The 14,047-nt window shown below is 40.4% G+C and overlaps 1 protein-coding gene and 1 long non-coding RNA gene across 2 annotated transcripts; one reads left to right on the forward strand and one right to left on the reverse strand.

Moving 5' to 3' along the window:
- The first annotated feature begins 5,315 nt into the window (after positions 1-5,315).
- On the forward strand, positions 5,316-8,791 carry LOC116192275 (probable receptor-like protein kinase At2g42960). Its single transcript, XM_031520778.1, has 8 exons — positions 5,316-5,818; positions 6,152-6,826; positions 6,930-7,034; positions 7,118-7,240; positions 7,320-7,490; positions 7,632-7,761; positions 7,868-8,080; positions 8,316-8,791. Exons 2-8 carry the CDS (start codon positions 6,171-6,173, stop codon positions 8,439-8,441), a joined length of 1,524 nt encoding a protein of 507 aa, XP_031376638.1. The 5' UTR covers positions 5,316-5,818; positions 6,152-6,170; the 3' UTR covers positions 8,442-8,791.
- Positions 8,792-11,865: 3,074 nt separating this feature from the next.
- LOC116192489 lies at positions 11,866-13,833 on the reverse strand. The gene is made up of 4 exons (XR_004154089.1): positions 13,497-13,833; positions 13,248-13,379; positions 12,909-13,120; positions 11,866-12,693 (listed from the first exon to the last, which is right to left on the reverse strand). It is a non-coding gene; the product is annotated as an uncharacterized LOC116192489 (long non-coding RNA).
- Between the last annotated feature and the right edge of the window lie 214 nt (positions 13,834-14,047).

Here is a 14,047-nt window from a genome sequence, read left to right on the forward strand (position 1 = left end):
AAAATTTGAAATTCTTCCCCGAAATTCCAGTCGAAATCCTGTTGTTATGGCGCATTACTTCCTCCTTGAATCGAAACATGTGATTATCGGGACACAAGATATACTCGTACACCCTGCTTGGTGCCAAAGATAGTTGCACTTTAAATCATATTAAGTTCAAACTTTTCCTAGGCACCTTGCTTTAGAATCGTAAAATATCTTGTTTGTGATGAATGTGCTGTATATATCTCTTTCTGATTGAGTTGAGGCTTTAATTAATGTAGAAAAAACAAGATAATAAACACATGAGTGGGGACAATCCATGTGTGGGTTCATCTTCTTCTTTTTTGCCTCCCCTCCTCTTTTCTGACTCATGCCACGGCCGAAAGCAAAGTGACAAGCCGTTTGGTGACGGCTCGGTCTTTCCAAATTAAGCCTACTTCAAATATTCTTGAAATGGAATAGCTTTGCCTTTCATTAGTTTCTGGTTCATACCGGGGAGTTTTGCGTCAAGAAGGGGGTATGAGGATGACTTTCATGAATGTTAACAGTGTCGAGCAGTTTTCCTTATTGAATTTCCATTGGGCTGATATGAGTTTGAGCCAATTTTCATTCCCAACATCCTTCCTCGCGTGCAACGTTTGGTTCTTTTCTGCCTACACGTTGTCACGTGCCCTTAAATACCCGTCCTCAATAACTGACCTCGAGCCAGACTCATCTTCCGTGCTTGAGCCAAGGGGACTTACATGAGGCACGCTCTTAACTCCACTCAGACATATTGTGTCTGGCGTGATGTTGGTGTGCACATACACATGGACGCGCATATCCGTAACCTAAGCTTTGATACCATATTGAATTAACTCAAGCCACATTTAAACCTACGGTTATCTCCTTGATTTTCTAATGTGAAATTACAATTCCCAACACTCGTCCTCAAATGTAACGTATGGTCGTTTTTTGCCGACACATTGTCACGCGCCCTTAAACAATCCTAACCATTAACTCGATGAGAAGCAAAGGGATGATTAAGTACTCAGAACATCGACGTGCATATCTTCTTCACTTGCTGGGTTTCATGTATTGATATGTTACTGTGAGAACAAGTTCTGTTCTGATATGGATCTATAAAGGCAAGTGCAAGTTGAGGTTGATTTAGAAAAATCTAGAATCAGCCATAATGTGTATATGCCTCCAACTTTTGCAGCAGATCATGCGATTTTTGGGTGAGATAGGATAGAAAAGCATCTGATTGATGATCGGTATCGCTTTTTTTTTTTAAAATCTCTTTTTCCAGATTCAGATGTATGCTTGCACTGGATATAGTTTATTCGAAGATATTAGACGTCAGTCGATCTATTATATATTACTTCAAGTAAAGTTACATACTCTAAGAGAAGTCGACGGACAAAGCTAGAGTAGCTGGCAATTTAGAGGGTCCAATAAGCTATCGATATTTCTTTTTCCTGTTGTTTTGGCAAATTACAAATTGAGATGGATGACATTTAAGTTGCATAGCCCAAATCGGAATCGGTTTCCTCGGACAAATTCGCAGTTGGTTCTGCTTAACAAAAAGATTGATATGGGGCACGGGTACGCAAAAGCCAAGTAGGTGTGGAAGCGAAGTTTATGCTGGGAGAGACCACAGCAAAGTTGAAACTATCTATGGGTTGCAAATGTCACGATCGACTCCATCCTTACCAACGAGCATCAAGCTGGGCATACCAGAACTTCCGTGTTTGCTGATTCATTAGCTGGCCCAACCTAGTCCAAGTTGGTTCGAGCTGAACATGAATGCAAACCCGAAAGTAACCCAGGGTCAGCGTGGTCAGGTGGCCTTATTAGCAATGATTAGGCAAACCGTGTCATTAGATTTAACAAATTATGGTTATGGCCTCGTCAGGGGTTGGCGAACTGTATACGAGCTTTCCCGGGGTGACATGAGCCTTGAACACGAGCGGTCTGTTGGTATTAGATGGCTATAAGCCTTTAACTGTATGTGGGCTGTGAACTAAGCAGGTTACTGTAAATCACGGATTCTAGGAAGGCAATTCGGGTATGGCTTGGCTAGGTGACACAACAATTCTCGAGCTCTCGCGACATGTTCATGCCGTGGCTCGTGATGAGATTGTTTCTCTTCTTTTGGGCTGTATCTCTATTGAATCGAAACCCGCTTTTGTATTGTTTAGTTTCTGGTTTTATTTTCCTACAAGTTTTGCATAATTCAGTCGGATGGTTGTCAAGCTATTTAAGACAATATGGGCTTCACTGACCAAACATTGGGCTGAATTAAAACATTAGTTTACTGATTACTATGATCCCTTTGGATCCAGTCCAATGTGAAATCTTCATGTTGAGTATGCCTCGTATTCAGTGGAGAACCCGAAAATTGAAGAGGAGAGCGGTAACGAGATCGGACGAAAAAAGAAGGGGCGAGATCTAAAATTCTCTTAAGATTATATTTTCTATTTTATAGTGATTTCGTTATCTCTTAAATTTTTAAATGGGGAAATTATTTCTGAAGATGTTAGAGATAATTCAAGAATATTTTTAGAATATTACATATGGAGAACTATCCTATGATTATATTAGGATATTTTTGAGATATTGAGAAGGTATTGTATTTATTTGAAGGGGAGAGAGTTTTGTATCAAGACAACACGTTGTGTGAGAATCGATGTGAAGGTTTGGCACTTCGATGTCGGCTCTTCGCCACTTGGGGCAGGCTGTAGTATGTTAAGGGTTGGCTGTTTGTCCATTGAAGCGGTAAGTGAGCTGGGTTCAGAACGTCGTTAGACAGTTTGGTCCATATCCGGTGTGGGCGTTTGAGCATTGAGAGGACCTTTCCCTAGTACGGATGACCGAGAAGGACGCATAATCTTCTTGAGAATTTTCGGGAAGCTATTCTCAAGTTGGGTCTCGTAATCGGTTTATTGATCTAGTGAAATCTCCATATTTTTTCTGTGGATGTTTCTCTCGCCATGAGGGTTTTACCATGTATATCATGGTATTATTTCTTACCTCTTTTCGGTCTAAATTTCTCGACTGGGCGTGCTCCCCCAACGCTTCAGCTTGTCCTTTGCTGATACCAGATACTTGTCTCGTAACCTAGAGCTAATATTGCATCGCAAAGTCATGTGAGAAGAGATATTATCAAGGTTGCGGCTCATTTTTCTTTCTGTTGGGCCCATATTAAATGTGATGGATCCATTTTGCAGGCCCATTTTGCAGAATTCGTCCCCTCGAGCTCCCCTAAAACGAAAACAAAAAATAAACTAATTATTTCCTCATGATTCAAGATGGATTGATTTAAATGGTTCGAATTGAATGGAAAAAATGCATGACTGAAAGAGTTTTATTTCATAATGAATCGATCAGTTTAAACTAAATTAGTCGGAATCTAATAGCCTAATGAACGTAGTAGTGCCACTGCATACAAGAAAAAAAATAAAAAAGGAAAAGAAAAAGTAAAAGAGGATTGGTTGTAGGGGAGTTTTCTTTTCAACCCTTTTTCCTCCTCAAAGCTCAATGATTGAGTCCCATAATTGAGCGTTTGATTACAAATAAAAAATTATTTTTATCAAAGGAGAGTATATATATATATATATATATTCCTGAATTTGATGATATGATAATAATAATTACAAGCTATAGCCGCACTATCTAGGGGACAGATAATTTTTTGGCATGAAATTGTCAGAGTTTGAGCCTATCCAAATCTTTTTTGCATGTCTCTAAGAAGACACTAGAAAATAGGGCATAGGATCCGTTTCAAGGACGAGAAGGCAGAGAAACCCACTTGCACCTTTTTTTTAATAATACATTTAAAAAAAAGTATTTATTTTAATTAGAAAGGACGAATAATTGAATATGGTACATTCATTTCCTTCCAAATAAACTTGTTCGTAAAATTATATCCGTCCGATTAAGACATCTACCCTCAATTACACTTGACTCAATCCGTCGGAACGTACATTTTGGTTTTATTGCACTTTCTGATGTCGATATGTCAATACGGTTGCTGATCGATTGCTCCCTAATTTCGCTGTTGGATGACCACCATTCTGTACCTGCACAAGTATGTAATAATGCCTTTGAATTAAAATTAAAATGCAGAGAGATAGCATAACAAAGCTTATGAGTTCTGATTACTATGTAAACATGAACTGACATCTGGCAGGACAACTCAGACATTGGCTCTAGAAAACTTAAAAAAAAGGGGGCAATCGAATCAGAAACAGATAGGAAATGCCTCTTGGTAATTATTTTTGGTAAAATTTTATCTTGGGGACATAATTAATAAGATAACAATTGAAATTATCCTGTGCCCATCAAGAAATATATGGAATTACTTCATTTTACTCTGCTCACATAAGGAAATTTTCATTTAATGGGGAAAAAATTATATGTTTCATACATTTGGCCAATCACACCATGCGGCAAGATATAATTATTGAAAACGTTATCCTTATCCTTTTATAAGTACCTGACAAAAAAATTCAAAAACTGGCCAAGAAGAGAGGGAAAACAAGAAAGAAGAGAAGTTCTTGAACATCAAGAGTAAGGTTTCTTGAATCCTTAATTGATGAAATTAATTGTTTGAGAAATTGCAAGCAATTTATTATATGCTTTTTCAGTGCACCAGTGAAAAAGGTGCCCTCCTTTTTCTTTCTTTTTATGTGGTTCTTTTTTCTTTTTTTTTGCTGGGTGTCCTTTTTATGTGGATCAGCAACTCCACATGACAGCATGTGTACTGATATGATATAATACAGACATATATGTATATGTATATGTCATGTCTATAGTTATAGGTGAGATTTTTCTGAGCCCTGTGTTCAACTGAGGTCCCCCCACAAGATTGAATGCATATTTCTCATTTTCCACTTCCCATCAATAATCCAAATTTATCTCTCTTTTTTTTTAATCATATATGTGTGTGTATATATATATGTATGTAAAGGGTGTGTGTGTATATATATATGTATGTAAAGGGTGGATGGTTTTGTGTATAAATCAATGCTTGTATTGAGCTGCTTCGCCATTAAAATTATTCTACGGTTAATGCATGTTGTCTTAATTGGGATGTTTTGACCAACGCCCAATGAATTGTTTATTACCATGAAAGAACAAAGTGCAGTGCGATAAAAACAACACTGCAGCAGCAGCAGACACCAACAAAAGTTGCATTTAATAAATTATTCCTGTTTGGCATTGCAATTTTTATTTTTTAATTATGCAGAAAGAAAAATTAAGGAAATTTGGGCTTAAAAATTTGCTGATGATCAGTCATGTTCATGGCAGATTCAAGAAAACCACCCGCAAACACAAAAGCAATATAGCACACAAAAATATGAAAGATCCACACTTTCCATTTTACTGTACCAAAAGTTTGCTGAAAGGCTGGCACATTCTGTGAACTCATCACCTACCACTGATAACTCCATATCCCCCTCTCTCCTCTTGTCCCCTCCATCCTCCTCCTCATCCTCCTTCTCCTCCCTCCTGCTCCTCCTCCTTCTCCTTGTTGGTAGATTAGATATTCTTGTGCCCATTAGTTTTTATTTGGGATTGGGTCTTGGAGAAAGCTACATTTCAGCTTAGATTCAGGGAGGGAGCTTATATTTCCCCTCCCCTGTGCCTCTGTTCTTGGCTATATAACCGGTGGGCTCTCTGGGTCTGGATTGATTGTAGTTCCTTGGAAATGTTCCTCAGCTGAAATGGGCTGTCGGGTTCCTCTGTTCTTTAGATCTGTGACTGTGGATTGATCTCCCCAGTTGGCAAGTTAGGACATTTTTTCCAGTGCTTTGTCTCAGAGATCTGAGTTCTTGATGTTGCTTTCAAGGTAAGAAGGAAGAACATACTTCCCGGTTCCTAGGTTCCAATTTTATTGCCTTGTTTGCTTTTGCTTTCTCGTTTAGCTGGCTGCTTTCTGATCTGCCTGACTAGAATTAGATATGAAAATGCTCATTTGAGGCTGCTGTTCTGCCCCCCAACTTAAGCATCATCTGTAAATAATGATTTTGACCCGTGAAAGTTGTGAACTTTCTGCTCCTTCTGTTACTGCCTGATGGGCTATTTTCATTTCGAAAGAATTCGAGTCGTGTAGATTGGTTTCTTCCTGATGAATGAGTAGTGGAATTTTGTAAATTCATGTGTGTTCTTTTTCCTTATGTAGGGATTGAGGCATTGAAGATATGGGCAATCTTAATGCCGAATTATCCAAGGAAACTTCCATCTTCCATCTTAAGGTTTGGGAACTCATAGGAATTGTAGTTGGGCTGTTCATTGTCATAATTCTTACTGCATTATCATCATGTCTTACATCGAGAAAAAAATCGAGACGGGCAGGGGAGAAGCTTCCCTTCACACAAATCCCTGCAGTTTCAAAGGAAATCAAAGAGGTCCGCGTGGAACAAGTATCAACGAGTGACTTTGCTCCTCGTGATGGTATACTTCTCACCATTCAGGATAAATCAAGTGACAAAGAATCCGATAAAGTACTTCTCCATCTTGGTGTGACGAAGATTAACAGAGGCGACAATAGCAGTCAGTCAGGATCCTTCCATCACTTGGACAAAGATGGATGTGGATCCCAATCGGGAGAAGATTCAAACTCTAGCATTTACAGGCCTTCCTCTTCTCATCCCATTACAGCCCCCTCTCCTTTGGTAGGCCTGCCTGAGTTTTCTCACCTGGGGTGGGGCCATTGGTTCACTTTGAGGGATCTCGAGCTAGCAACAAACCGCTTCTCAAAGGACAATGTCCTTGGTGAGGGTGGCTATGGAGTCGTTTATCGAGGTCGCCTAATCAATGGAAATGCAGTGGCTGTTAAGAAGATTCTCAACAACGTGTGAGTTTAAATTTACGGATTAAAGAATTTCTTCCAACATGTCGATGTTGTTCGTGCTCGTTTGGATCTGAGCTGAGTTTGTTTCATGACTTTTTCATGACAGGGGACAGGCAGAGAAAGAATTCAGAGTGGAGGTTGAAGCTATTGGGCATGTGCGACATAAAAATTTAGTTCGACTTCTAGGGTACTGTATAGAAGGGACTCATAGGTATTTCTCCCTCCCTCTCAAATTTTTATGTGCAGAACGAGAACTTGCTTTTCACCCGTCATGGATTATGCTCTCTCATTTAGGATGTTGGTATACGAGTATGTGAACAACGGGAACTTAGAGCAGTGGCTTCACGGAGCTCTGCGACAGCAGGGATGTCTTACTTGGGAGGCTCGCATGAAGGTTCTTCTTGGAACAGCAAAAGCGTAAGTCATATATATACATGGATTTTGCAATGTTCTCTGGAGATGCATTCCTGTTCTAATTCAATGCCACTTTATGCAGTCTAGCCTATTTACATGAGGCCATAGAGCCGAAAGTGGTGCATCGAGACATAAAATCGAGTAACATATTGATTGACGATGACTTCAATGCTAAAGTTTCCGATTTTGGCCTGGCCAAGTTGCTTGGTGAAGGAAAGAGCCACGTCACTACTCGTGTTATGGGAACCTTTGGGTGAGTTTGTTGTTTCCAGACATACCCCCCTTCTGTTAGATCTTTCTTCTGGCACTACACATGCCGATTTTTCACTCTCTCTTCCAACTTAGATAAATACAACCTGAAATGGATTCTTGCTCTGGTCCTGAAAATTTTCAGGTATGTTGCACCTGAATATGCAAATACGGGTCTCTTGAACGAGAAGAGTGATGTTTACAGCTTTGGGGTAGTACTGCTGGAAGCAATAACGGGTAGAGATCCGGTGGACTATGGCCGTCCTGCGCAAGAGGTCTGATATTATGACTTAACACCATTTCATGATAAAATACAACTGATGTTCATCATGTTTGAACAAAAATAAGAACTATAAACCGAGCAATGTGTGATTATTTCAGGTGAATCTGGTCGATTGGTTGAAAATGATGGTGGGAAGCAGGCGCTCCGAGGAGGTGGTGGACCCAAACATTGAAATAAGACCATCGACTAGGGCATTGAAACGCGCACTCTTGACTGCTCTGAGGTGTGTTGATCCTGACTCGGACAAAAGACCCAAGATGGGACAAGTTGTCCGAATGCTTGAATCGGAGGAGTATCCCATTCCAAGAGAGGTTAGTGTTTGATCCTTCCTTTCCCTCCCTGATCTCAGTCACAATCTAATTGAAGTCCATGTACTATAAACTCGGTACGTTGTTTGAACAATGAAATTGTTCCTTATCTTGTCAGCAAAATTTATTCATCAAGGTCTTGTAGAACTCATCAGTTACCGCAGTGCCTTCTTCGAGGCCCTTATGATTAGTACAGAAAATGCTTCACTCTTAATGAGTGAAAATTTGTCTAACTCAGGATCGAAGGCACCGAAGAAATCGTGGAGGAAGCATGGATATTGATTCGCAAAGGGAAAACTCCGACACGGACAGGAGTGAGAATCCTGGTTCAAGATCAGAGAGCCGAGAATATTCTCGAACATGATTGCTTTAACAGAACAATCTCTGTGCCAGCATGATCAGCGTTTGAGAACCGGGGCTTATGGTATCTAATTTTCCTCGTTGCTGCTGGTGCTGTGAAGATTATGAGGTCTAAGCGATCGAGTGGCTCGGCAGTCTGAAGGGACTTAATCATATTCTTTCTTCTTTAAATATTCTTTTTTTGCGGTTCCCTATCTTCTTAAATTTCTTTTGTAGATGAAGAAATTGATATGATTGCTCATGTGTGGATCTTAGCATATTCGGTTGGGTATGTACAGATGGATCCTACTTAGCATTCGAAAGTATTTGTTACTATGACAAGTATTCGATCAAAGCTACCTCATCTTTCCATTACGTATTCCGTGTTCATGTTTCCATTACGTATTCCGTTTCCACGAACACGAAAAAAACTACATCAGAAAGGCAGCATATGTGACCCGACCAGCAATACAAACACAAACGTGCATTATATAGAACTATTACAAATCTCCCAATCATATATAATTCTGAAAGGATTAGTAAAACGACACTCGGGTTGCACTAGGAAGTATTCATAATAGGGGCCGTGTCGCATGCATATCGACTTGTCCACCTTCAGCAAGGCTGTTCAAGTCATCAATTGGTTATCAGGCTAGACCTTCCTAATGGTGACCAGAATTCACGAGACCGAGATCTAGCGATCGATCGGAGACTGGCCAGGCTAACCGCAGTGGGGTCTCTAGCCAATAATAGAAATCTGGTGCTTTCTTGAGAGTTAATTCTATTTCCCTATCCTCCCTTCATATAATAAAGCTCGCTGAACGCGCGATTTAATTTTCACCCGTATAGGGATCCAACTTCCACCAAGTTGATCTAATTTTGCCAAGTCAAGTCGAGTTGAGACAAGTACCTGCTATGTTCATGCTCGAGCTCGGACTGTGGCCGTATATTTCGCCCAAGCTTGACACAGTACCAACTACCTAAAGATCAACTCAAAGTGCTCTTCAAGCTCGAGGTTTGCCCGATTCAGCATGTTAACTTGTATCCCACATCATTCGGTTATGGTTCCAAAAGATCAACTCAGAAGTCCATGCAAATATTTTCTCTCCATCTTACTTCCACACAACTGGGTTTTGCTACGCATCTTATAGTAAAGACCAGATCTCCTGTAATCCAAAAAAGAGACTAGATCTCCAAATGACACAAGCGTAAGAGAAATCGTCCCATAAATTAGGAAATCAAAGATTTGAGAATAAGTAATCAATTAGATTAATTGATATTTTTAGAGATTTTCCGATATCTATATAAATCTTATTGAACCTTTAAATAAACGCTCTCCCTAGGTAATTCGTTGAGTCGGACCAAATAATCTAATCCCGTGTGTTGTGGCCTCTTGGCCACCACCACACGTTCCATCTCTTCCTTATCCTTCTCATATTATTATAGTTTTTCACAGCGCATTCTTCATCTTCTATCTCATCCTCTCACCTTTCACCGCTCCCTTTTGGTTCCCAGCGCCCTCTTGATATATAGTTGTGCTCCGCAGCAACAGCAGCAGGTAGGAGGGCAGGGCACACCATGGTGGACGAGGAGGGTGGGTTCCTCAGGGCCAAACAGGGTGGTTATGTTGTCAGGCGTGGTCGTAGTATGCCCCAACAACAGTATGCACCACCATCTGAGGATACTGTGGCAGAGGCGGTATGGTTAGTGGTCGTGATACAGTCCGTGCCGTCAGAAGCTAGTTCATCATCAATGCCAGCTGAGCCATCTGAGGTGGCTCAACAGTTGTGGCAGCTTTCGAGGAGGTTCTGCTAGCCAGGCGAGTCAGCCCGTTGCAGCATCCAGCAAGTCCATGAAATTTCCGCTCCAGCCAGGGAAGGGCAGTACTGGACCTACTACCGGGTACCCGGTGCATTGTTAAAGCAAACCACTTCTTCGCTTAGGCTGCCTGACAAGAATTTGGATCAATATGAAATGAAAAAAATTGTGTATGTGACATGAGAAGTTGAGAGAAGGGATAGAACGTGGTGGTGGCCAAGCGGCCAAAACACTTGGGACGGAGTAGATTATTTGGTCCTATTAGGGAGAGAATCGAGGGATATGATATGGAGAAAATCAATTAGGGATATCAAAGAATATTTGATATTTATGATATTGTGTAATTTTTGATATATTTCCACAATTGTTGCATTCAATATACTATAAATAAGAATACATTCACACCATTTAGTGTGTGTGACATTCTAGCAAATTCTCTATATTCTTTATGGTATTAGAGCGGGACGATTTTGCTACTATTGATTAAAGCTTCCGCTAAATACGTTCTCCGGCGCATCCGGCCATGACCGGGCGCGCTCGGCAACCTTAATTTTGCAATTGTCAACCCCAATTTCTCTACCTTTCTTCCACAGTTTTACCTGGGAAAGCTTCACTTTCCTCGCCTACTTAGATTGTCTGAAATAAATCTCTCCTCCCAGCAGATTGTCTCCGTCTCCCGCTTACTGACAAGAATACCTCAAATTCTTTTGTCCTACTGCGGTGATAGTTAGCATTGGATTTGAGTCGCACAATTTCGAGTTTTTCCTTCCTCTCTCTCTCTAGACTTATCTGTGGAATCTCTCTCGTTTCTTCCGCCCCAAATCTCGACAGTTATCTTTTCTGCTACTACTGGTCGTACTCGACCTTCCTTAAATTTTTGGTTGTCCCGAACCCCGGTCACAGTCTCGTCTTCTCAAGTCTCTCTTTTGCCAATGCTCACAGCTTTTCTCTCTGTTGGCCTTTCCCTCTAAACCTTTCATGCCCAATCTCCTTTAAAACTGGGCTATTGCATTTTTTTTCCTCTTTCAGCCTATTCTACCTGTGGTCACGGGCTTTTACACTGCCAAGGACATGAAAGCAAGCTTTTCCAAGCCATTTCTAATTCACTTCATCAGGCAACGACCGATCAACTCAATGGTGCTCTTACGAAGGCTCTATTCACACTGCATTTGCTAAAATCAGTTTCAAGCTCAACGTGCGGCCTCCCCGTTAAGCTTGCGGGGAGTATTAGGGAGAGAATCGAGAGATATGATATGGAGAAAATCAATTAGGAATATCAAAGAATATTTGATATTTATGATATTTTATAATCTTTGATATATTTTCACAATTGTTGCATTCCATCTAGTATAAATAAAAATACATTTATGCTATTTGGTGTGTGTGACATTCTAGCAAATATTCTTTGCTATCCCTAATTGATATTGTGATATTGCTAGAATGTCACACACACCAAATGGTGTGAATGTATTCTTATTTATAGTAGATGGAATGCAACAATTGTGGAAATATATAAAAGATTACACAATATCATAAATATCAAATATTCTTTGATATTCCTAATTGATTTTCTCCATATCATATCCCTCGATTCTCTCCCTAATATGGAGAAAATCAATTAGGGATATCAAAGAATATTTGATATTTATGATATTGTGTAATCTTTGATATATTTCCACAATTGTTGCATTCCATTTACTATAAATAAGAATACATTCACACCATTTGGTGTGTGTGACATTCTAGCAAATTCTTTATATTCTTTAGGTTCGACTCAGCGAATTACACCGGGCTCGCCTATTTATAGATTCAACAAGACATATAAATGGATCTTAAACATATCGATAACAGCTTTAGTCGAAGAATAGGGTTCGCGCCCAATCTTAATCATATGATTTCGTAAAAATTAGACCTTTTTCTTGTAAGTGATAACTTCTTCGTTGACCGAGCTAAGTTTTCCTCTGACTGCACCGAACACTACAAATTGGAAACTAAAGACTAGGGATAACTTCATCCATATCCATTGAAGCTCTCAGCGATTCATTAAGAAGCTCAGCATACACGAAGCATGGGGGAGCATGCTTACTTGAGCAGGAGTAGCCATGAGCTTCGGAGAATCGAACAGGTCCACGTACGGCGGCGTATCCGAGCTCACGGGGCGGTTGAGCAGCGTTTCCGGTGAGGTCGCAGCGACCGATGCTAACTTGGACAGGAAGGGGTCCTTAGGGTTTATCGGAGGAATCGGAATCTTCGCGGAGTTCTTAGAGTTGACGGCGCAGCAGAGAGTTCTTCTCCTGGTGGAAGGTGCAGATGAAGACGGAGCTAGAGAGCTCATCGTCACTTGCAGAGCGGTGGCCATGGCTTATCTCTGGCGAGCTTCTGAGCTTCGGAAGTGAGGAAGGAGACGCTTCGGTTCCCTATTGGGACGAGGACGAGGATTATTCTCCCATAGGCCATACCTACTAAGTGGAGATGTCATTGGTCAGTCTCTCATAATACGAATATATATAAACTACATACACATATAATTAGCACTGTTTACTTTATCATATTGCACCAAATATATAATTAAAGTCTACTGAATTGCTATATGATCATCCACTCTATCCCTCCTTAAGTAGAAGTACAAATAGGGGGAAATTAAAAAAAGATATGACGATTTCAGTGTTATTACCATATGAATAATCAAGGGGTACGTAGGTTTGGGTCGAATCTGATCGACCTCATACTCATCGTCTCCAAACAATTCGAGCACTTTCGCCTGAAAGACTTTGACGCGATTCTCGTCGTCCGGATCCACAACCTCAAAGGTGAGATAGTATAGCGTGCCACTAACCTCCTGCTGCAGCGCATTTTTTTACCTCCTTAAACTGCAGCCGTGGTACCCTGTAAATAATCAGAAAAATTAACTTGTGTGTGCGCGAGCGAGCGCATATGCCCCCGTAAATTCCTGATCAAAATTGTTAAAGCTTGACAAGAACTGAAAGAAGGAAGCAGGATCATAACATGAGACCTTATCCTTCTTGTATTTGTCAAGAGTGACAGCCGCGGCACGGATAAATTTGGGTAGCTGCTTCTCGTCGAGGGCCATGGGTTGGATTATACCGAAGTTTGCAACAATCGGAAATACTTGCACATCATAGTCCTGTATTAATTGGACAATAATAGGCAAAACTTAATGTTTTCGAGCATTGTATTTTATTACGAATAATTAAAATGAATGGTCAGGCTAAAGAGATTAAACAAAAATTAGGCTTCTTACTTCGCTCTCCTCCTCGACCCGCCTGCAACATTCGTCCCATTCTTTGCTGGTCATGTCATGCGTTCCATCGGAATAAACCTCGTACTTCTCTCCATCGGAATCCATGAGGTATTCAATGTCCGAAGAGCATTCATGGTCTGACCATGGGGGAGGTGGTGACTGGGGATCCACGGTCTTCTCTTTGTCCATTAATTACATATCACTATGTAATATAACCAAATATTCATACTTATCCGGCCATCGAAGGAGATCAACGAAAATAAAGCAATTCAGAAAGATAAGAATAATTCAGAGTAACAAGAAAAGTCAGGTTCATGAACGTCCCTAATAATTTAAGAGAGAGAGAGAGAGAGAGAGAAGCACACATCCTAACTGCACCTCAACGCCACCAAGATATAGAGAGATAAGAGGGCAATGAAGAATAAGAATCTGGTGGTGGGAATTAGAATCGGGCATGCACAATCTAATTATCAATTTACTGTATATAGTAACTGTTGTTTTTTGGGTGAATTATATTGTTTTTAATAAATCAATCTATCCATATACATATA

Source organism: Punica granatum, chromosome 1 (assembly GCF_007655135.1).
Source record: "Punica granatum isolate Tunisia-2019 chromosome 1, ASM765513v2, whole genome shotgun sequence".
Classification (NCBI taxonomy): Eukaryota; Viridiplantae; Streptophyta; class Magnoliopsida; order Myrtales; family Lythraceae; genus Punica; species Punica granatum.

Coding starts and splice junctions, on each gene's coding strand:
- LOC116192275 (XM_031520778.1), top strand. CDS start 6,171: ATGGGCAATCTTAATGCCGAATTATCCAAGGAAACTTCCATCTTCCAT. Junction 7,491..7,631: donor CGTGTTATGGGAACCTTTGG/GTGAGTTTGTTG, acceptor GAAAATTTTCAG/GTATGTTGCACCTGAATATG. Junction 8,081..8,315: donor AGTATCCCATTCCAAGAGAG/GTTAGTGTTTGA, acceptor TGTCTAACTCAG/GATCGAAGGCACCGAAGAAA.